The sequence below is a fragment of the Lepus europaeus genome, chromosome 13 (genome assembly GCF_033115175.1).
Source record: "Lepus europaeus isolate LE1 chromosome 13, mLepTim1.pri, whole genome shotgun sequence".
NCBI lineage: Eukaryota > Metazoa > Chordata > Mammalia > Lagomorpha > Leporidae > Lepus > Lepus europaeus.
In genome coordinates, this window is record NC_084839.1 from 83731915 (window position 1) to 83753434 (window position 21520).

Here is a 21520-nt window from a genome sequence, read left to right on the forward strand (position 1 = left end):
CTACTGTTGATGGGCATTTAGGTTGATTCCAGGTCTTAGCTATTGTGAATTGAGCTGCAATAAACATTAAGGTGCAAACAGCTTTTTTATTTCCCAATTTAATTTTCTTTGGGTAAATTCCAAGGAGTGGGATGGCTGGGTTATATGGTAGGGTTATATTCAGGTTTCTGAGGAATCTCCAGACTGACTTCCATAGTGGCTTTACCAGTTTGCATTCCCACCAACAGTGGGTTAGTGTCAAAGGTACTTTGCTTTAATTCTAAATCTTTTTGACTTAAGATGATTTGGCAAATTGACCATTAAGAATACTTGGGGGCCGGTGCCGTGGCTCACTTGGTTAATCCTCCGCCTGCGGCGCCAGCATCTCATATGGGCGCTGGGTTCTAGTCCTGGTTGCTCCTCTTCCAGGCCAGCTCTCTGCTGTGGCCCGGGAGGGCAGTGGAGGATGGCCCAAGTGCTTGGGCACCTGCACCCGCGTGGGAGACCAGGAGGAGACACCTGGCTCCTGGCCTCAGATCAGCGTAGCTCTGGCTGTAGCAGCCATTTTAGGGGGTGAACCAATGGAAGGAAGACCTTTCTCTCTGACCCTCTCCATGTCTATAACTCTACCTGTCAAAAAAAAAAAAAACTTGGTCAGGAAATAGGCCATAAATAATGGCTCCTAAGTAATTTTTACTTATGACCTTTAATAAATAAGTCACTTTTAATAAATAAGTCACTTTACTTATGGCCTAAAAAAAAAAAAAGATTTGAAGCAAACTTAACAAATATTAAGACCTGATAGAGCCAGGTGTATATGTGTGTGTTACAAATCTTTCTCTGTAATTTCCTGTATCCTTGAAGTTTTTTTTTGTTTTTGTTTTTGTTTTTGTTTTAAAGAAATTGAAACAGAATGGATGAGTAAGAAATAGGAGTTGCAGATGTAGTGTGCTCATTCAAGAAGTACCTGCAAGGACTCATACCCTGTTACTGAACAGAAAGCAAAGCATAAACCCAGGACATACCCCAGTTTTGTTCAGGAAGAATATAACAGACATCCAAACATCAAGTAAGGTCAGAATTGGGCAGCTTAGAAGGAGCCGGAGTAGTGAGTCCACAGTGCATGAAGTAGGAAGACGGAGTCTCTTGTCAAGCAGACCAGTGATTTTTAGCCCAGAAAAGTTTTTTTGGTTTTTAGTTTTTTTACATAAGGATCTATTTATTTATTTGAAAGAGTTAGAGAGAGTTCTTCCATCTACTGGTTCACTCCCAGATTGCCACAACAGCCAAGGTTGGGCCAGGCTGAAGCCAGGAGCCAGAGCCTCCTCCAGGTCTCCCACATAGATGGCAGGGATCCAAACACTTGGGCCATCCTCCACAGCTTTTCCCAGGCCATTAGCAGGGAGCTGGATCAGGAGTGGAGCATCTATTATGGGATGTGGCATCACAGATGGCAGCTTTACCTGCTGTGCCACAATGCTGGCCCCTAGCCCAGAAAAGTTAACAAGGGTCTGGGTGGGCCAAGTTTTGGAAAGAGCTACAGCAGAGAGGAACAGTAACTCAAATGCAGAGTTCAGAGAAATTAGGATCTCAGCTTGCTGAAGGTTAGTATTAATATACGTGATGCTCAAAATGGAGCCAATGGATTTCGTACACTTTCTGCATGGGACCAGGTATAGTTTCATAATATAGAGGCATCTCTAGGAGAAAAAGTCATGTATACCTGGTTGGAATAGAAAATAAGAAGAACCCTGGTAAGGTTGAAAAGAGCATGTGGGACCTAAGGGATGTAGCAGGACAAAGCCCTAACCACCAGTGATGAGCACTTTGCTCTCCTGAAGAGATAGAAAATAATTCAGAGTGACGTGATCAAGAACATAAGCTGTGGTGGTTTCTTTATGTAGAAAGATCAGGGAAGATACTTTGAATGGTGACACCTGAACTAAGACCTAAGGTTGGTGACAAGAAGGAAGACAAGCCTTCTGAGTAGAAAGAAAAGTGCGTGCAAGACCCTAAGACCCTAAGCTGGTGAGGGAGGAAGCCAGGCCCTGCTCAGGGCTCACGGTTTGGTGAGACCACAGAGGACTGGTCATAAGTCAGTGTGTCACATGTTGAACATGTTTGTTTACAAAAGGGATAGTCTGTGGGAAGGGATAGGTTCATTCACTCATTCCCTGAGTGTTCCCTCAGAACTTGCAATGTGTTGTCCATTAGGAAGTACAGTGGTGAGCACACAGTCTCTACCCCTGTGGGGCTTACTGTTTGGGGTATATGTAAAAAGAATTAATATAAAGTCATGGCATTGAGGCCTTAGGAGTAAGCTGGCTTTAGAAAAGGAAAATCTAGGCCGGCACCGTGGCTCACTAGGCTAATCCTCCACCTGCGGCACCAGCACCCCAGGTTCTAGTCCCGGTCGGGGTGCCGGATTCTGTCCCGGTTGCCCCTCTTCCAGGCCAGCTCTCTGCTGTGGCCTGGGAGTGCAGTGGAGGATGGCCCAAGTGTTTGGGCCCTGCACCCACAAGGGTGACCAGGAGAAGCACCTGGCTCCTGGCTTCGGATCAGCATGGTGCACCGGTCACAGTGCACCGGCCGCAGCGGCCATTGTGGGGTGAACCAATGGAAAAAGGAAGACCTCTCTCTCTCTCACTGTTCACTCTGCCTGTCAAAAAATAAAAATAAATAAATAAATAAATAAATAAATAAATAGAAAAGGAAAATCTGTTCTTGACTAGAAGAAATGCTTAGGAGATAGAAAGGCAGAAATGTGGAGGAAATACATGTCAGGTATCTCAATTTTTATCATTAAGTATGTGGTTAGAGCGAAGGTGAGGCACCGGACAGCCAAGGTTTCTGCCTTCACGCAGCTTGCATTCTGGTGGAGGAGACAAAAATCAACACAATGATTAAATCAGATGGATGATTACTGTTCAGGGAGGTAGGATTTGAGCAGAGGACTTAGACTGCAAGAGCTTGAGGCAAGAACAAACTTGGCAAGAAACAGGATGCCTGAGCTCCTGGCAGGTGGAGAGTGAGGAGACAGTGGCATGACAGGAGATGGACAAGGCCAGCAGGAGCCAAATTACATGGCAACTTTCAGCCATGGGAAACATTTTGAATTTTATTCCAAGAGCCATGGGAAGTCCTTGACAATGACACAATCTGGTTTAAATAATAGAGCAGCTCTACTGCACAGAGTGAATTTGATTCAAGCGGAAGCAGAGAATCAGGAGTGAGTACAAAATGTGATAGTGGAGGAGGAAGTTTGGGGTTTGGCACCATCAGAGACCAGGCACTTCAGAAAAGAACCCTGAAATTATTGACCTAGTTTATGAAAGAAAGGGGATCTTGTGGGCTCGAGAGGGCTATGAAATTGAGGGAAGTGGGTCACTTTGAGCACCAAGACCCTACTGAGGGCAAAATGCAGGTTTGCTGTGTCTGGATGGAGTGACAGAAGGCTTTGATGGGAGAAATGGAATGCTGACTTAGTGACTTTGGAAACAGAGGATTTTTCTTAGGAAAGCAAGTGTTAGAGGTAGTATTTAGTGAAATAAAAGCTTTTAGAGAAAAATAATGAAGAATAATCACCCAGTCAAGATATCTGAAGACTGAAGCTCTGACCACCTACAATCCTGGTAATCACTGCCATTATACATTTGTAAGTTGTGTTTTATTCCATCCTCCTGACTTTGAATGTTGAAGGTATTAGTCATTCTCAGTCTGTGCACATCATATATTTTAGAAACTTGACCATGTTAACCAAAAAAAAAAAAAAATGAAACCACACCTCCTCCCCTGTATTGCATAACAGGAAACAACTGGAAGAATGGCAGAAATCTAAGGGGAAGATCTATAAGCGACCTCCTATGGAACTTAAAACAAAAAGAAAAATAATAGAGGAAATGAATATTTCTTTCTGGAAGAGCATTGAAAGAGAAGAGGAAGAAAAGAAAGCTCAATTTGAGCTGTCCAATAAAATCAACAAAACTCTGACAGAATGTCTGCAGCTCGTTGAAGAGGTAAGTGAGAGAAGCCAGTTCCCAGAGCTTTGACCCAGAGTCTTGAGGTTTTTAAACATTTTTCTTAAATATAGTGTAGAGGGCAAAGCCTACATCTAGGCACAATTTACCCACTTTCTAATATAGACCTGAAATATTAATAGCAATAATAATAATGACATGCACTGGAATGTGGCTCTTGTATGCAGGTACTTTTAGAAACCCTTGACTTATGTCATTATCACAACTGTTACTTTGCCCACCTTAAAAATGAAACAGCTCCAGAAAAGTTGATAAACTACCCAAGCAGTCTGGCTCCAGAGGGATCCAAAAGGAACTTTACCCTCTTCAGCAAGGGCTGCAAGCCCCAGGTGGTTTGACCTGTACCTCTGACTGACTGGCTATTGATCAGGGTTCCCACGACCTCCTCTCTGGCTCAACTAATTTGCTAAAGCAGTTCAGGGAGCTCAAGGAAACACTGACTTAGATTCACCAGTTTATAATAAAGGATAGAGATAAAAAGAGGCACAGGGCAAGGCATGTGGGAAGGGACTCAGTTTCATGCCCTCTCCAGAAAACTTTCCACGCTCTGCTACCTGGAAGCTCTTCCAGCCCTGTCCTTTTGGGTCTTTATGGAGGCCTCATAACATAGGCATTTCTATGTTAAATCATTGGCCATTGACTGATCAATTCAGCTGTCAGCCCAGCCTTCCCCAGTGTTTGGGGGTGGTAGAACTGAGGGTCCCAGCCCTCTAATCCTGCCTTGATCTTTCTTATTATCAACTTTCATCCTGAAGCTACACAGAGACTGGCTGGCACCCAGCCTTAGCTAACTCACATACAAAAAGATATTTATTACTTTGGACATTCCAAGAATCTTAAGGGTTGTATGCCAGGAAAACTGAGGGCCAAGTTTATAAATTTCACAATATCACATCGGGAGAGAAAACCCTAAGGAGCTGCGACTCTTAGGAGGGCATCCTACCCTGCAGATGTTGGTACCATGGGAGCAGAAGAGGGCCCCTGCGGAGCTGGGACTCTGGCTTTGGGAAAAGGCTGCCTCTGAAGGAGCACAGTGAGGGAGGATCTGTGAAGGGGAGAAGAAAGGTGGAGGCAGTCCCAGCTGCTGCTGCCGCTGGTGAGAGATGGCCATTGCTGGGGCGAGAGCAAATAGGAAGACCTCCATCCGCATTCCCCCTCTGGTGCCCCATGCTGACAGGCCAGCGGGCAGCTATGAAGCAGAAAGTGGTACAGAATCCCAGCCCCAGCTCACACAGCACAGGGAGGAAAGTGGGTTTGGAGCAGAGACAATAGCTTAATAATCTGCATGTGCAAATAGTTTTAAGATTTCCATCTTGAACTCTTCTTTAACCCAAAAGTTATCTTAGAAGAGTATCTTTTAATTTCCATATTTCTAGAATTTTTCTCTTACTACCTTTATGTTAATTTCTACTTACATTGCATTGTGGTTAGTGAGTTTGTCCTATATGTATTCTGTTTGATGGAATTTTTAAAATTTTCTTTGTGATTTTAATGTCTGATTATTCTTCATAAATGTTCCAAAAATGTTTGAAAAGAATATGTTCTTTTTGTTTATTGATCTGTTACTTTCTTAAGAAATAATGCCAGGTCGGCGCCGCGGCTCACTAGGCTAATCCTCCGCCTTGCGGCGCCGGCACTCCGGGTTCTAGTCCCGGTCAGGGCGCCAGATTCTGTCCCGGTTGCCCCTCTTCCAGGCCAGCTCTCTGCTGTGGCCAGGGAGTACAGTGGAGGATGGCCCAAGTGCTTGGGCCCTGCACCCCGTGGGAGACCAGGATAAACACCTGGCTCCTGGCTTCAGATCAGCTCGGTGCGCCGGCCGCAGCGTGCCAGCCGCGGCGGCTATTGGAGGGTGAACCAACGGCAAAGGAAGACTTTTCTCTCTGTCTCTCTCACTGTCCACTCTGCCTGTCAAAAAATAAAAAATAAATAAATAAATAAAAGAAAGAATGCCAGAATTTCTCTGGCACTGTAGTTAGTCATTGACAATTTCTCTTTGTATTTCTGTCAGCTTTTACTTTTTAAAAACATTTATGTATGTGTATATGTATGTATGTATTTGAAAGACAGAGTAACAGGGGCCAGCGCTATGGCATAGTAGGCTGTGGCACCAGCATCCCATATGGGCACCAGTTTGTGTCCTGGCTGCTGCTCTTCTGATCCAGCTCTCTGCTATAGCCTGGGAAAACAGGAGAAGATGGCCCAAATGCTTGGGCTCCTGCACCCACATTGGAGACCTGGAAGAAACTCCTGGCTCCTAGCTTCGGGTTGGCCGAGCTTAAGCCATTGTGGCCATTTAACAGATGGAAAACTTCTCTGTCTGTCCATCTCTCTGTAACACTAATTCTCAAAAAAATAAATAAAATCTTAAAAAAAAAAAAAAAGAAGGAAGGAAGGGTAATAAAAGGGAGAGACAGAGAGATCTTCCATCTACTAGTTGACTTCCCAAATGGCCACAACAGCTGGGACTGGGCCAAAGCCAGGAGCCAAGAACTCCTTGTTCTCCCAAGTAAGTGGCCACTAAGACCATCTTCCACTGCCTTCCCAGGCACATTAACAGGAAGCTGGATCCAAAGCAGCAAATCCACTGCTGTATACCTGCTCTGTCAACTCTTTCTTCCATTTTTCAAGCCTGTATTTTTGGGTACTTAGAGATTCATGACTTGCTTTGATTTTTCTTTGTCTACTGTTAGTGCTGCCATCCTGCTTTTTTGTTGTTAGGATTTGTCCAATAGACGTTCATTCATCCTCCCCCCCCCCTTTTTTTTTTTTTGATTAATTGATTTGAAACCCAGATTTGACAGAGATCTTCCGACAGCTGGTTCACTCCCTAAATGACCACAATAGCCAGGGCTGTGCCAGGCCGGAGCCAGGAGCCAGGTGCCAAGAGCTTCATCTGGGTCTTCCATGTGTCTATCTCTTTATCTTTAAATCTTCCTGGATTGATTTCAAAAATGTCTCTTATGAATGTATATCATTGAATTTCTTTAACTAAATATGAAACTCTGCTTTTACAATGCAAATTGAGCCTATACACATTTATTGTGATTACCCAAGTTTAAATTTATACGTGTTGGCTGGTGTCGCAGCTCACTAGGCTCATCCTCTGCCGGCAGCGCTGGCACCCCAGGTTCTAGTCCTGGTTGGGGCGCCGGATTCTGTCCCAGTTGCTCATCTTCCAGTCCAGCACTCTGCTGGGGCCCGGAAGGCAGTGGAGGATGGCCCAAGTGCTTGTTCCCTGCACCCTCATGGGAGACTAGGAGGAAACACCTGGCTCCTGGCTTCGGATCGGCACAGCGCACCGGCCGTAGTGACCACTTGGGGAGTGAACCAACGGAAGGAAGACCTTTCTCTCTGTCTCTCTCTCTCTCTCACTGTCTAATTCTGCCTGTCAAAAAATAAATAAATTTTAAAAAAATAAATTTATACCTGCGATTTTATTTTGTAATTCTGTTTATATGAATTCTTTTTAGTTTATTTGCCTTCAACTGTGTTTGATAGTCTTCTTTGTTTCACAAAGAAAATAATAAATTTAAATCAGAAAATAAAATTGATAGGTGTCAGTCCACACACAGGTGTAGTTCCCAAGCCTTATGTCGCAGTCTTCTCTCTGTTACTTTTGTGTCAAGTCTTCTATCTGGATTCTAAAGTGTACTCATCAGTAACTTCAAGGTTTTGAGTAGTTGACATTCTGAGTGCTTGTGCCTATGTAAAGGTCATTATTTTGCTCCCATGCTGGAATCGTAGTTTGGCTGAGAAAAATTTCTAATTTCAAATTGTTTTCCCTGAAAAAAATTGAAGTTAGAGCTTCATTTTCTATGATTTATTAAACTCTCTTGATAATCTTATTCTCATTCCTTTATAGGTAATAATTTTTTAACTTCTCTGGAAGTTTTTGAGGTTTCTTTGTCATCTTTGGCTTCTTAAATATAGTCCTAATGTCAATTTATCCTGATTTTTTGAGAGCCTTTCAGTCAGAACAATTGTGTCTTTTTTTTTTTTTTTTTTTTTTTTTTTTTTTGACAGGCAGAGTGGATAGTGAGAGAGAGAGACAGAGAGAAAGGTCTTCCTTTTGCCGTTGGTTCACCCTCCAATGGCCGCCGCGGTAGCGCGCTGCGGCCGGCGCACCGCGCTGTTCCGATGGCAGGAGCCAGGTGCTTCTCCTGGTCTCCCATGGGGTGCAGGGCCCAAGGACTTGGGCCATCCTCCACTGCACTCCCTAGCCACAGCAGAGAGCTGGCCTGGAAGAGGGGCAACCGGGACAGGATCGGTGCCCCGACCGGGACTAGAACCCGGTGTGCCGGCGCCGCAAGGCGGAGGATTAGCCTAGTGAGCCGCGGCGCCGGCCAGAACAATTGTGTCTTTGTTCAGTTCTTAAAATTTGTCTTCTGCAACTGCTTTGAATATGTATTCAGCTTTGTACTATTTTTCTTTCTAGAAATTCTCTTTGATGGAATTTGGAATTACTGAGCAATAGATATGTCCTCTAGAAATCTAAATATCTCTTTCATGCACTTCATTTCTTGGTTCTATTGCACTGCATTCTGGGAGAATCCCACATTGATTTATTCTTCGATAGCATCCCTGCCCTGCCCTTCTTTTGGTTCTTTTTTGTAACTACCTGTTCTTGTTTTATGATAGCAATACTCTCTATCACTCTGAAGATACTGACTTTGGTACTCTTAACATTTCTGTGGTGTTAATTCTTGTTTACTTTATACCTCTTTGATGTAGTGTCAGTTTTCTCAAACATTGATGATTCTCAACTGCGAACTAAACTTTGTGTCTTCCCATCTCTAGAGGAGCAGGAGGTTAAGAGTGCCAGTACTTGGTTTTTGTTTGTTTGTTTGTTTTTTTAAGATTTATTTATCTATTTGAAAGTCAGAGTTACACAGAGAGAGGAGAGGCAGAGAGAGAGAGGTCTTCCATCCAATGGTTCACTCCCCAGTTGGAGCTGCGCCAATCCAAAGCCAGGAGCTTTTTCCAGGTCTCCCACGTGGGTGCAGGGGCCCAAGAACTTGGGCCATCTTCTGCTGCTTTCCCAGGCCATAGCAGAGAGCTGGATCGGAAGAGGAGCCAGCTGGGTCTCAAACTGGCACCCATCTGGTCCCTTCTTCCTGGTCCATGCCCTGACCCTGCTCTGGATACAAACCAGAAGGGGACAAACCAGTGAAACTATTTCAAACCTCCTCTTTCCTACATACACCTGCAGGAATCCCCAATACACACACATGCACCCCAACCTTTCTACTACTAGAAATCTACTGTTAGAAGTCATATGGAAGTTCTGGCCACTACTCAGTGTTCAGTTATTGTAAATGTGTAATGTTTGTGATATAAATATGTATGAAATATTGGTTGTCCTAAGGTTGGTGTCATATTTATTTTAGCACCACAGAAGAATATAAAACCTGCTCTTCACCTTCAGCTATGTTTTTCTGTCTTGTCTCATGTATTTTTTTGTTGTTTTCCTTTTTTTAAAGATTTATTTATTTACTTGAAAGGCAGAATTAGAGAGAGACAGAGAGACAGAGGCAGAGAGAAAGTGAGTCTTGAACTGCTGATTCACTCCCCAGATGGCCGCAACGGCCAGAGCTGGGCCAATCTGAAGCCAGGACCAGGAGCTTCTTCTAGGTCTGCCACATGGGTGCAGGGGCCCAAGGAATCAGGCCATCTTCTACTGCTTTCCCAGGCCACAGCAGAGAGCTGGATCAGAAGTGGAGCAGCTGGGACTCAAACCAGCACCCATATGGGATGCCAGCACTACAGGCAGTGACTTTACCCACTACGCCACAATGCTGGCCCCAACACTTAAACTTTAAAGCTCAGTGGCAAAACTCATTGATTGCTAAAATAATGGCACATTTTATTTATTTTATGTACATTATGCTTTGGTAAAATTGGAATTTTTTTGAAGTTCAAAAATAGTGATCAAACTGATTTCTGCTAATCTGCAGTGGGACATATTAAGAGATGGAACAGTAAAAATAAAATGATAACGTTTACCATTGAGTATTTCCTTTTCTCCAGGGTACACTTTCTGATGAAATACTTGCCATACTGTCCAGCATTCCTGAGGCTGAAAAATTTGCTAAATTCTGGATCTGCAAAGCAAAGTTGTTGGCAAGTAAAGGCACCTTTGATGTTATTGGGCTGTATGAAGAGGCCATTAAAAATGGGGCAACGGTGAGTATTGTTTTGAATGAATGACTTAAAATTCTCTTCAATAAAAATTCTCTTTAGTATGGGTTCTCTGTTTGTAAATGTGATGGTTATATAATATCAATTTCTAATTCACTTCATAAAGTTATACAGAGAATATGTCTCTCTGAACTTTTTTTAAAAAGATTTATTTTATTTGAAAGGCAGAGTTACAGAGAGATAAACAGAGAAAGATCTTCCATCCACTGGTTCACTCCCCAAATGGCCACAACAATGGGAGGTAGGCCAGCCCGAAGCCAGGAGCCAAAATCTTTGTCCAGGTCTCCCATATAGGTGCAGGTGCCCAGGAACCTGGGCCATCTGCTGCTGCTTTCCCAGGCACATTACATTAGCAGGGAGATGGATTGGAAGTGGAGCACCTGGGACTTGAACTACACCCGTGTGGGATGCCAACATCACAGACGGCAGCTTAACCTGCTATGCCACAATGACATATGCTTTTCTGAACATTTTAATTATGTATTTCATAGAAAGCCATGTTACATGTAAACCAGTATAACCAATCTTCAAATCAAGTGACTGTCTCAACACTAATTATAGAAAAATGCAGTCATGGAAAATAATAGCATGCAAAGTTATTACATCAATTTCCAATACTTAGTAAGAACCTTACCAACTCAAATGTATGTTAAACAACACATCAATGTCCATAAATCAGTCACTCAGAGCCACTGCGTGAAATAGCATTTAACTCTAAAACCTAGGAAAAAAACACTTGATTGTTTTACACAGATTGCATCAAATAGTTTTACATTCTTTTTACTTCAGTGTCATTTCCCATGTCCTACTCCATATTTTCCAGGACCTGTTTCTGTACTCACACTCAGGGTTACACACACACACTGTTTAAGCAGTCAAGTTGTTTGACAAGTTTCCTTCAGTAAGGCCTCTTCCTTCCTCCCCTCCCATGGAAAAGTACAGTTCCCTTTGTGATGTTCTACGTCATGGCATGGTTTTTTTACTTTGAAAAATGAAGGCTACTTCAGATAATTTTATCATAAAACACTTTTCTCTAAAGACCTTTTTTTTTATGTTATATTACCAAATAAATGAAGAAAGGCTGGGGTAAATTGCCCAAAATGCTAACAAGGATTATATTTGACTGACAGAAAAATGGGTAATTTCCCTTGTTCAGGTTAACTTGTTCTGTTTTTCATAATGAGGCTTTTATGATTAAAACAAAGATTAGGGACTGACATTGTGGTGTAGCAGGTTAAGCCTCCTTCTGCAACGCTGGCATCCCATATGGGCGCTGGTTTGAGTCCCAGCTCTCCACTTCCAATCCAGCCCCTTGCTAATGTACCTGGAAAAGCCGTGGAAGTTGGCCCAAGTGCTTGGGCCCCTGCATCCACATGGTACACCAGGAAGAAGCTCCAGGCTCCTGGCTCCAGCCTGGCCAAGCCCTGGCTGTTGCACCCATTTGGGGAATGAGCCAGTAGATGGAAGAGTCTCTGCCTCCTCTCTATAACTTTGACTTTCAAATATAAAAAAAAAAAAAAAAAACTTTTTAGAAAAAGATTAAGATAATAGTAACAATTTGTGCTGTGTTTTCTATATGCCTAGCGTTATATCTTTGGGCAAGAATCTTTATGTGAAAACACATTATCAATGATTTCGCACAAGTCAATAGGAAAATAGGATCTGATTGAGACAAATTTCATCTTAGGCGATTTTAAGCACATCTCTTCATTAAAGTCAAGAATGTTCCTTCATTTTTCTCATGACACTACAAAACTGAAACTTTTTTAGTGTTATTTATACCTAGAAAGAGATTAAAAAACAAAACACTGGTGTTATAAACATTTATAGTTTCCATGAATGTTCTTTCATATATTTTCTTCCAGCCAATACAAGAGCTGCGAGAAGTTGTTCTTAATATTTTGCAAGACTCAAAAAGAACTACAGAAGGTATGTTGCTTTTGTATTTAAATTCATTCCCCCAGCTATCTAAGCAAAAATCTTCCAGGAACACATAGAGCAAGAAGGAGAATTTTAAGTCCCCTGAAATGTGTCTCGTATCTTGACTCTCATAGCCTAGCCCTTGCAGCCTTCACCTTAGCGGGTTGACTGCTGTTACTGAAAGTAGATATGCTGCTCATCGCTGAAGAAAGGTGCTCTCCACCAGAGTGGCCCAGGCTACAGCATCCTGATTCACTAAAGTCCTAGACAGGAAAAGACAAATGGCTCTTAAGAGACGGAGGCTAAAAGGAACAAATGCCTTGATTTAAGTTACATGTTTATTTATAACAAACCCACCAACATTTTAGAAAAGAAAGTGGGTTCTCCTTTTGTCTTAGAAGGTGACAAATCTTTTCCTTTAAGAATAGGTTTACACTGAGGCAAAAAGTATCCTACATGAAGGACCTCTGTGAGTGAGACCCCAGTGGAAAGAAGTGGTCATCAAAGAAGGATGTACTTTTCTCTGAAGGGAGGAGAGAACTTCCACTTTGCTTATGGCCTTGTCTAAGTACAGAAGGAGTTTGTGTATTCAAAAGGCTTCCAGAGCCTAGACAGCTCATGTCAAGAGCCTCAGGTGATCACTGACATCATATATAAGAGTGTTAATTGTAAATTAACAACAGGAGTCACTGTGCACTACCCATGCAGAACCTCTGTCCTCAAAGAGTTGGATTATGAGAGTCAATAGTAAAACTTGTTCACAAAGATTTACCTCATTATAATGTATTACGTGGAGAATATTTTTTATGTCTCATAAGCTATAGTAATGTCTAAGTGCTCACAAAAGACATACCATTCTTGGGTTCTTCTTTGAAGTTAAGTTTCTCAAAATATATAAATTAAACCTCAGAAAGATTTATTTTTATTGAATTAAAAAGTACTTTTTTTCTTATTGTAAAAATATCCTTTTGGTGTTCTGTTGCCCAGTGGGGAACAGTAGTTAACAATAGCATATTGTATTTTTCTAAATAGCTGGAAGAAAAACTTCTGAATGTTCACACTACAAAGAAATCTTGAATATATGAAGCGGTGGATGCTAACTTTCCTAATTTGGTCATTAAAATGTATATATGTATCAAAATATTACATTGTACCCCATAAGTGTTTACAGTTGTTGTTTGTTAATAAATACAAATAATCTAATAATTAAAAAAAGAACAGGTTTAGGGGCCAGCACTGTGGCGTAGTAGTCTAAGCCTCCACCTGCAGTTCCGATTTGTGTTCCAGCTCTTCCTCTTCAATCCAGCTCTCTGCTAATTGCCTGGGAAAGCAGTGGTGGGCTTGGGCTTGTGCACCTACATGGGAGATCAAGAGGAAGCTCCTGGCTTCAGATCAGCCCAGCTCCAACTGTTGTGGCCATTTGGGGAGTGAGCCAGCAGATGGAAGACCTCTCTCTTTCTCTTTCTCTCTCGAACTCTACCTCTCAAATAAATAAATACATGTTAAAAAAAAAAAAAAGAATAATTTTAACTGGTGAACACTCAAGTCTCATAGAATTACAGCTAAATAATCCACTACTTGAGGGAATAAATTCGTAGTAGGAATACTCACTGGTAGACTCTTACTGGAGGCAATACTCCATTCCAGATATCTGGTTATAATATTGGCAATGTTCTTCAAAAGGATGGAAGAAAACAGAATCCATGCCTTTGCCATTTGTTGGCCCTCCTGACCTCTCTTAGAGTGTCAGACCCTAGGCTCAGTCAGTGTCTGCCTGTTGTCTACCTTCCTCCTTTTCGTTCTGACAGCCGTAGCTGGTCTAACATGAAAATTGTGTGGATGCAAGATGTTTTCACGTTGAAGGGAATGGCCATGTGGTTAACCCTGGTAGGAGGGCGTCAGGACACTGGGAAAATTAATGAGTCAAGAAAATTGATCTGGGGGCCGTTGCCGTGGTGCAGTAGGTTAATCCTCCACCTGCAGCGCTGGCATCCCATATGGGCACCAGTTCGAGACCCGGCTGCTCCTCTTCCAATCCAGCTCTCTGTTGTGGCCTGGGAAAGCAGTAGAAGATGGCCCAAGTCCTGGGGCCCCTGCACCCACATGGGAGACGGGGAAGTGGCTCCTGGCTTTGGATTGGCGCAGCTCAGGCCGTTGCAGCCATTTGGGGAGTGAACCAACAGAAGGAAGACCTTTCTCTCTGTCTTTCCTCTCACTGTCTGTAACTCTACCTCTCAAATAAATAAATAAAATCTTAAAAAAAAAAAAACTGATCCACAGTGTGGTGTTGGAGTAGGACAGTGACTGGCTCCTAATAGCGCTCTCCTGAGAGTAAAAGACTGGGAGTGTGTTCAGAGTGTGAAAAAGGTAGCAAGAAGCCATCTGCAAATGGCAAGGAGGCCCAAGACTGTCCAAAGGGCTGGTTGGGGGGGTGGCCTGATGCCACAGGGCTTTGCCACAGGCTTAGCAAGAAGAGCAAGATATAAGTCCCACTTCAGATCAACACTGTTTAGTATATGGAGTCCATGAGGATCACTGAGAAATCATTATATGTTTACCTTCCATTTTGCTGATTTTTAGCTTGAGTATTAAATTGTTAAATCTTACTTTCCTCCCTGACCTTGCACAGGAGTTACTTCTGACCCTTTAGTCACTGCAACTAATACAACCTCGGTGGAAGAGCTGGCCACCAAGATGGAACCTGGACAGTTTTGTCTTTCTCCGAAAGAGAAGGAGCAGGTTACAGCGACACCCAGCATCAGCAAGGCAGAACAGGATACTTATCCTGGTATCAAATTACAGATCGCCTCAATTCCTGGGTAAGCAAAGTCTAAAGCAGGCTATGTGTTCAGACCTGATTCTAGTCGGGTTCTCAGTTTCTTCCCCACAAGTCCAAGTAAATTCGTAGATACTTCTGCTTCAGGTAAGGTCTCAGGCATTCAGGCAGGAGCTGAGAGCCGGGGAGGTTAGATCACTGATGGGGCAGTCCGTGTCTTTGCTCCGTATATACACCGTCCCCTCACAGCTCCACTGATGAGGCCTGGCCTGCAGGGAGGAAGCCACTGCTGGAGTCGAGAGGAAGGGAGAAAGGGCTCCACTCTCCTCCCCGGGAACGGGTCCTACCTCTCCCCTCCCACTCGCCCTGCTCTTGTAGATCCTGTCCACCTGCTCTGCCAGTCTCCACAGAGTTCCCCTCTGGAGGTGTGGGAGAGAAGGGACAATGAATAGCCCTCTCAGAACGGGGACTGCTCAGAATATCACAAGAGTTTTGTTTTGTTAACAAGAGCAAGTTTGAGGCAGAACCCCTAGTCTTTTCCAGAGCTACGTCAAGGTGTCAGTGTTCTTTTCTAAAATGTGAATGCAGCATCACTCTTCTCTGCCGATATCCTGGAAGGAGAATTGGCAACAGAAGAGCACCCGGACAACAGTTCTGTGCTGGAGTTCCCTGGACAGCGAGCTAGGCTTCTTCCAGCCCTCACCTCCTCTCCTCCTCTCAGACGTCTCATTTCCCCACTCTAGACAGCTCTTGAGTAGATGAAAACAGGCAGGTGATCCCCAAATGTCCCCAGACGGCTTTTGAGCTGGTTTTGCTTGACTAGGATGGTGAGTGGTTGTGTGAGCCCTGAGCTGGATTCACTGCGTGAGCACCACGCGCGTCCCATCCTCCAGCTACTTTGTACTGAGGTGCATTTATGGGTTTCCAAGGGAGAGGCCCAGCTTATTGTGGTGTGGCCCACCATCTCAAAAGGTGTCTTCTCAGTAATTCACTGTCAAAGCTAGAAAGAATCTTGGAATTTATTTGGTCGTCCAAATTTGGTATTAGGCACAATTTCCTTAACCTGTCAACTCTCTTGAAAGTTTATGGAGTAAACAAATACCAACTGCCAAGTAGATGGCTTCAAATAAAAGCCACACTTTAGACTTCATTCATTAAATCTCCTGGCATACACCATGCCAGAGCAGATGACCACCACTTGGTACATGCTGGAAATTGGGAAAAGCCAGTTTAGGGCGAGAGCTGCTCTAGACATCTCTCTGTACCAAGCTATGTTGAAATAGCTGTCATGCTTTGTTACAGAATAAGAGACAAACAATAGTAACTCTTTAAGTTATAAGGTTTTGAATGCATCTCTTGCTGTCTCTCAGAGTAAGTGGAATGGCAGAAGTGCAAGACATGAAGCTTATCACTCCCGTACGACGCTCAGCGAGGATCGAGCGAGCAGTGTCCCGCTACCCAGAAATGCTACAGGAGCACGACTTAGTAGTGGCCTCTCTGGACGAGCTCTTGGAAGTGGAGGAAACAGAGTGTTTTATATTCCGTAAAAATGAGGCTTTGCCTGTAACATTAGGGTTTCAGATCCTTGAATCATAATTTCTTGCTGCTTTAAAAAAGAAGAAAAAGTGAGAACCTCCATAAGACAGGAATGCCCTTGTCAGGTGTCCTGGAAAAGAATGCATAATGGAGAGGCATCGGGGTGCCGAGGACAGACCTCGGGGTGCAGGAGATTATTCATAATTCACTCGGCACTTTGCAAATTATGCATCCCCACAAGGAAGGCTTTGTGGGTCTAAGGCTGTAGTTTGCCACAGTTTTGCAGCATACATGAATTTCAAACTGTTGAATATTAATGTGCCCCACAAATATGGTTAAAACTGCTCGTCCTTGAGCCATTCTAATCCCCAGCCAGTCCTGTGTTATATCAGAAGATTGGTGCCACCACGCAGTGGACTTCCCTCTGTGCACCCCCTTCCTGAGGGGACAGGTCCTTACAGCCTGGCAGACCTCGCTGCCCTGTGCACGTGGGGCATTGATGGAGGGCCCGGCTCCGTCACAGTGTCCCATAGATGAGGGCTGCTCCTTGTCACTCCGTTCCAGGAACCAAATGACACACACTCCTGAGTTGGAGTGGTCATCTAGTTTCTAATACCCAAACCTGATTTTGCATTTGTTGTTTAGAAATGCTTCAAGTAAAAACAGAACAGGGCAAGGGAGAGGGGACAGGAGGGACACTGCTTTGCTTCAGTTCTCTGCCGTGGGTCTCCCATGGGGTGCAGGACCCAAGCACTTGGGCCATCCTCCACTGCACTCCCTGGCCACAGCAGAGAGCTGGCCTGGAAGAGGGGCAACCGGGACAGGATCGGTGCCCCGACCGGGACTAGAACCCGGTGTGCCGGCGCCGCAAGGCGGAGGATTAGCCTGTGAAGCCATGGCGCCGGCTATTATGGGATACTTTTTTTTCCTCCTGAGCAAATGCTCTTAGAAAGCTCAAATAAGAGTCATTATGTAAATAGAATGTATAGAAAAACCTAGTCAGCACATTTTAAATTTTAGCTTTCTTAATATTTAAGTATTATCTGAAAACAACCATTAAATTCGTATATGTTCCTTACTCATTTGTCTTATTTATTATGGAAAAAAGCGATGCTGGTTTGGCAAGAGAAGGAGGGCTTCCTGTGGGGAAGGGGCAGTGGGCTGTTTGAAGAGGCCTCCCTGGAGCAGTCACTGCCCTAGGGCTGCCCTCGCTCGGGGCTGGCGGCCAGCCTCAGCTAGGAACCGGGCATTTCATTGTGAGGAAGCAGATCTGTCTCACTCTCTCTGTCACACACACTCTCCCTCTATTAGATTTATAACAACAAGCCTCGTAAGGCAGCTATAAACCCTGATGCTAGGAGACGATAGATTGTCGCCACAGCTGCAATCCAGAATCCACGTAGCCGGCCCTTTCCTTCCCTTCAGAAAGACTCATTGCGCCTGTGAGTCACCCAAAGGGTGCTTTAGCGATCACAGAGTCTGAACACAGGACTTAGAGGAATCAGTCACCGTCACCCGGCCAAGCAGCCCTGAAGCAAGTCCCTCTGTTGGGAGTACCCTCGCCTGAGACTTCAGACTGCCTCACTTCCACTGACAAAGTCCTTGACCCGGCCCTGCTGTTCTTTGCTTGTACGTTTACCTTTCCTTCACCTCCTAGAATGGTTCATCCTTGCCATCCAGTGCCCTCCTCCCACCCCAGGCCTGGGAAGCCGGTGCGTCTTTATAGTAGGGTTTTGTTTTTGTTTTTAAGATTTTATTCATTTATTTTGAAAGACAGAATTACAGATAGAGATGGAGAGACAAAGAGATCTTCCATACGCTGGTTCACTCCCCAAGTGGCCGCAGCAGCCCAAGTTGGGCCAATCCAAAGCCAGGGGATGCGAGTTTGTTCCAGGTCTCCCACGTGGGTGCAGGGGCCCAAGCGCTTGGGCCATCCTCCACTGCTTTCCCAGGCCACAGCAGAGAGCTGGATCAGAAGTGGAGCAGCTGGGACACAAACTGGCACCCATATGGGATGCCGGTACTGCAAGTGGAGGCTTAGCCTACTACTCCACTGCCACTGTCTGACATTGCAGCCGAGTTCCCACAACTGTATTTTCTTTATTGCCAGTTCCTCGAGAGACGTCTCACAGTGCTTCCCTGGGCACTGACAATAACACTGTAGGTAGAACTACTGGCATCTAATAATGTGTAATTTTCAAAATAACAAATGGGGAATTGAACAGCTGATTGGACTAAATTGTCTTCCAGGAACAGAAGGATGTGGAAATGATTGTCGGGGCTACAGTATCTGCATCCGAATTTGGGGGCTCTTTGTAAAAACTTAACAACCCTCTTGTTTAGTAAGTCGCTGTTCCTAGACATAGGGGACAGGAGGGAGGAAGAGCAGGAAGGAAGGAAGGCAGGCTCTGAGTCACTCAGGTGGGAGCGTCACTGGAAATCGTAATGGGAAGACTCGTCTGCAGAAGTCAGCTCTAACACTGGTTAGGGAGGACTTCTGTGAGGAGGGGAGGTAAAGCAAGAGCTTAAGAAAGGTAAATGAGGATTTTACAGCATCGCTGCGGCGGCCATGAGCCAGGACACAGGAGAGGGGTGATGCCCCATGTGCGTTAGTGTTTGTACTCCAGGCACTGCCGAGTCTCCCACGCTATCACAGCCATTCTTTGCCTGCTCGCGGGTACTGCCTCTTTTAATGAGAGCACCCCAGCTTCCTCTGGACCACCTCCTTCCCAGTCCATCTTAAAATGGTGTAAGAGGAATGGACGTCACTGCGGAGAGGCATGGACTCAGGCCTGGCCAACTATAGCCCAGCATCTCCCTGGCTGGGGGCATGGATGGGAGGAAGGGGTCGGGTCTCAGAACCAGTGAGACTCCATTTCCAGGCTTTTGTTGGAGACTTCCTGATATAGTCGCTGAAAAGATAAGATGGAAATCTGGAATGTGGGAGACTCAACCTTATACCCAGATGGACAAAACATGCCAGAGACTAAAATAAATACTAGATAAACTTGAGCGCAGAGAGGGAGTTAAATCCCATGACGTGGATTTGCTCCCCTGGCTAATGCTATGCCTGGAATTGGCTGAGCCCTGGACTTTTCAGTTTATGAACCCAAAAATCCCCATTTTACTTAAGCCAGTTTCACTTAGAAATGACTAATGTACACACAAAAGAACTTAGGACAGCATAGAAGACTGACTTAGCACTTGACCCTGGCCCCATATCTCGGCACAGCCTCACAACGGCTCTATGACGTAAGAAGGAATCGGAGTAGTTAGACTGAAGAGCAGGGCTGCAGCCTCACGTCTGGGGCTGTCTGGCTCCAGGTCCGGAACTGTTCCTGCCTGGGAAATATTCTTGGACTGCCCCTGGCCTACCAGACAGGAGGCACTGAGACAGCCAAGCACTGTCCCTTACGCTACAGAGGAGGTGGCTTGATTACTGTTCACCCCTGGCTCACTACCCCAGGGGCGCTGCTTCTCTTCATTTCCTGATTGTTGAGGACTTGATTGTGAAATCTGTGTGTCAGTCTAACTGCCATGACTAGTCCCAGAGGGAAATGCCGCTCTCAGACCAGCAATCCAAGTGAAACCAGCAGTTTTAATACAGTGCCAGGCACCAGCCACGTCTCCACCCCGAGAGTGCAGCCGCAGCCAACTCCACTCCAGCGATGGGAAGAGAGGAAGCAGAAGGCGCACCCTCCTTCTAAAGTGACACCTTGGAAGTTGAATGTACTTCTGCCCAGGATGGAGGGGTCATGTGTCCTCCCCCCTCTCCAAAGCTGGAAAATCGGGGCCAGCACTGTGGCGTAGCAGACAAGGCCACCGCCTGCAATGCCTGCATCCCATATGGGTGCCAGTTCGTGTCCCAGCTGCTCCCCTTCCAATCCAGCTCCCTGCTTATGGCCTGGGAACGGCAGCAGAGGATGTCCTGGGTACTTGGGCCTCTGCTACCTATGTGAGAGACCCAGATGAAGCTCCTGGCTCCTGGCCACTGTGGCCATCTAGGGAGTGAACCAGCAAATGGAAGATTCTCTCTCTCTCTCTCTCTCTCTCTCTCTCTCTCTCTCTCTCTCTCCCCTGCTCTCTCTAACTCTGACATTCAAATAAACAAGTAAATCTTCACCAAAAAAAAAAAAAACAAACCACCCACCTGGGAACTGCCTGCAGGTGGCCATATGCTCAGACAGTCTCCCAGCACTGTGGGTGATGATCAGTGTTTGCCATGCAAGTCACAGGAGGAATGGCAAACACCTCGAAAACACGGAGAAACTGGACTCCAGCAGTGACAGGAGCCTTAAAAAAAAAAAACAAAAAAAAAACTACCTTGCATCACATGAATGAAAGTTTCTGCCCCGCCCTACCCAGAAAGCCCCTGAAGGGTTAGTAAACTTTACAGCCTTGTCCCACCTCCTCTGTCTCCTGCCCTTTGCCCCACCCCTTCCCCAGCAGAGTGATCCTGACCCAGCTGCCATGTTTCATTCAATGAAGCACACAGGACACCGGCCCCGGCAGAGAGCCAGTGCCGAGCCGACGGGACCCTTGTTAATCAGAGCCACATGCATGTAACCGAGGCCTGTGGGCCAGGGGCTGAGAAGGTCCTGCTGCTTCAGGCACCAGGGTAAGCGCAGGGAAGGCCCTCTGCTCCCCTACCCCCGACTCCTACAGACCCCAAGGCGGTGCTGCTATGTGTCCCTCGGTCCTTTGCCGCATTTTTGTGACCTTGAGTGGGATTCTAAAGGCGACTCCTACCATGTGGTCACTACACACATTTCTGAACCTTTCCTGGAAAAAAAAGGGGGTGGGGGCCTCTGCTCTGGGTCTGAGCAGTGTTCCTGATAAAACACTACCCTCTAGCCCTTCAATAAGATCCTGGTGTTTAAAGACAAGGCTATCGATCCCTGGTCTCCACCTGGGGGCCCTCCCCCAGCCGACCCAGGCCTGAAATCACTCCAGGGAGAAGGAAAAGCTTAGCAGTGGCAAGCCTGAAGCTTCTGAAATGCATAGGGTGTGTAAAAAAAAAAAAAAAAAAAAAAAAGTGAACTCGGAGCACTTGCCCTGCTCTCTCTTATTTCCC

At 45.2% G+C, this 21520-nt stretch overlaps 1 protein-coding gene across 1 annotated transcript in view; it reads left to right on the plus strand.

Moving 5' to 3' along the window:
- The window catches only part of CKAP2L (cytoskeleton associated protein 2 like), a 31617-nt gene extending 14102 nt beyond the window's left edge, over positions 1-17515 (plus strand). The window contains exons 5-9 of the mRNA XM_062209834.1: positions 3788-3995; positions 10044-10199; positions 12080-12143; positions 14764-14953; positions 16281-17515. Coding sequence (XP_062065818.1) covers positions 3788-3995; positions 10044-10199; positions 12080-12143; positions 14764-14953; positions 16281-16506 — 844 coding nt within the window. The 3' untranslated portion in view covers positions 16507-17515. The remainder of the gene's footprint in view (positions 1-3787; positions 3996-10043; positions 10200-12079; positions 12144-14763; positions 14954-16280) is intronic.
- Positions 17516-21520: the final 4005 nt, after the last annotated feature.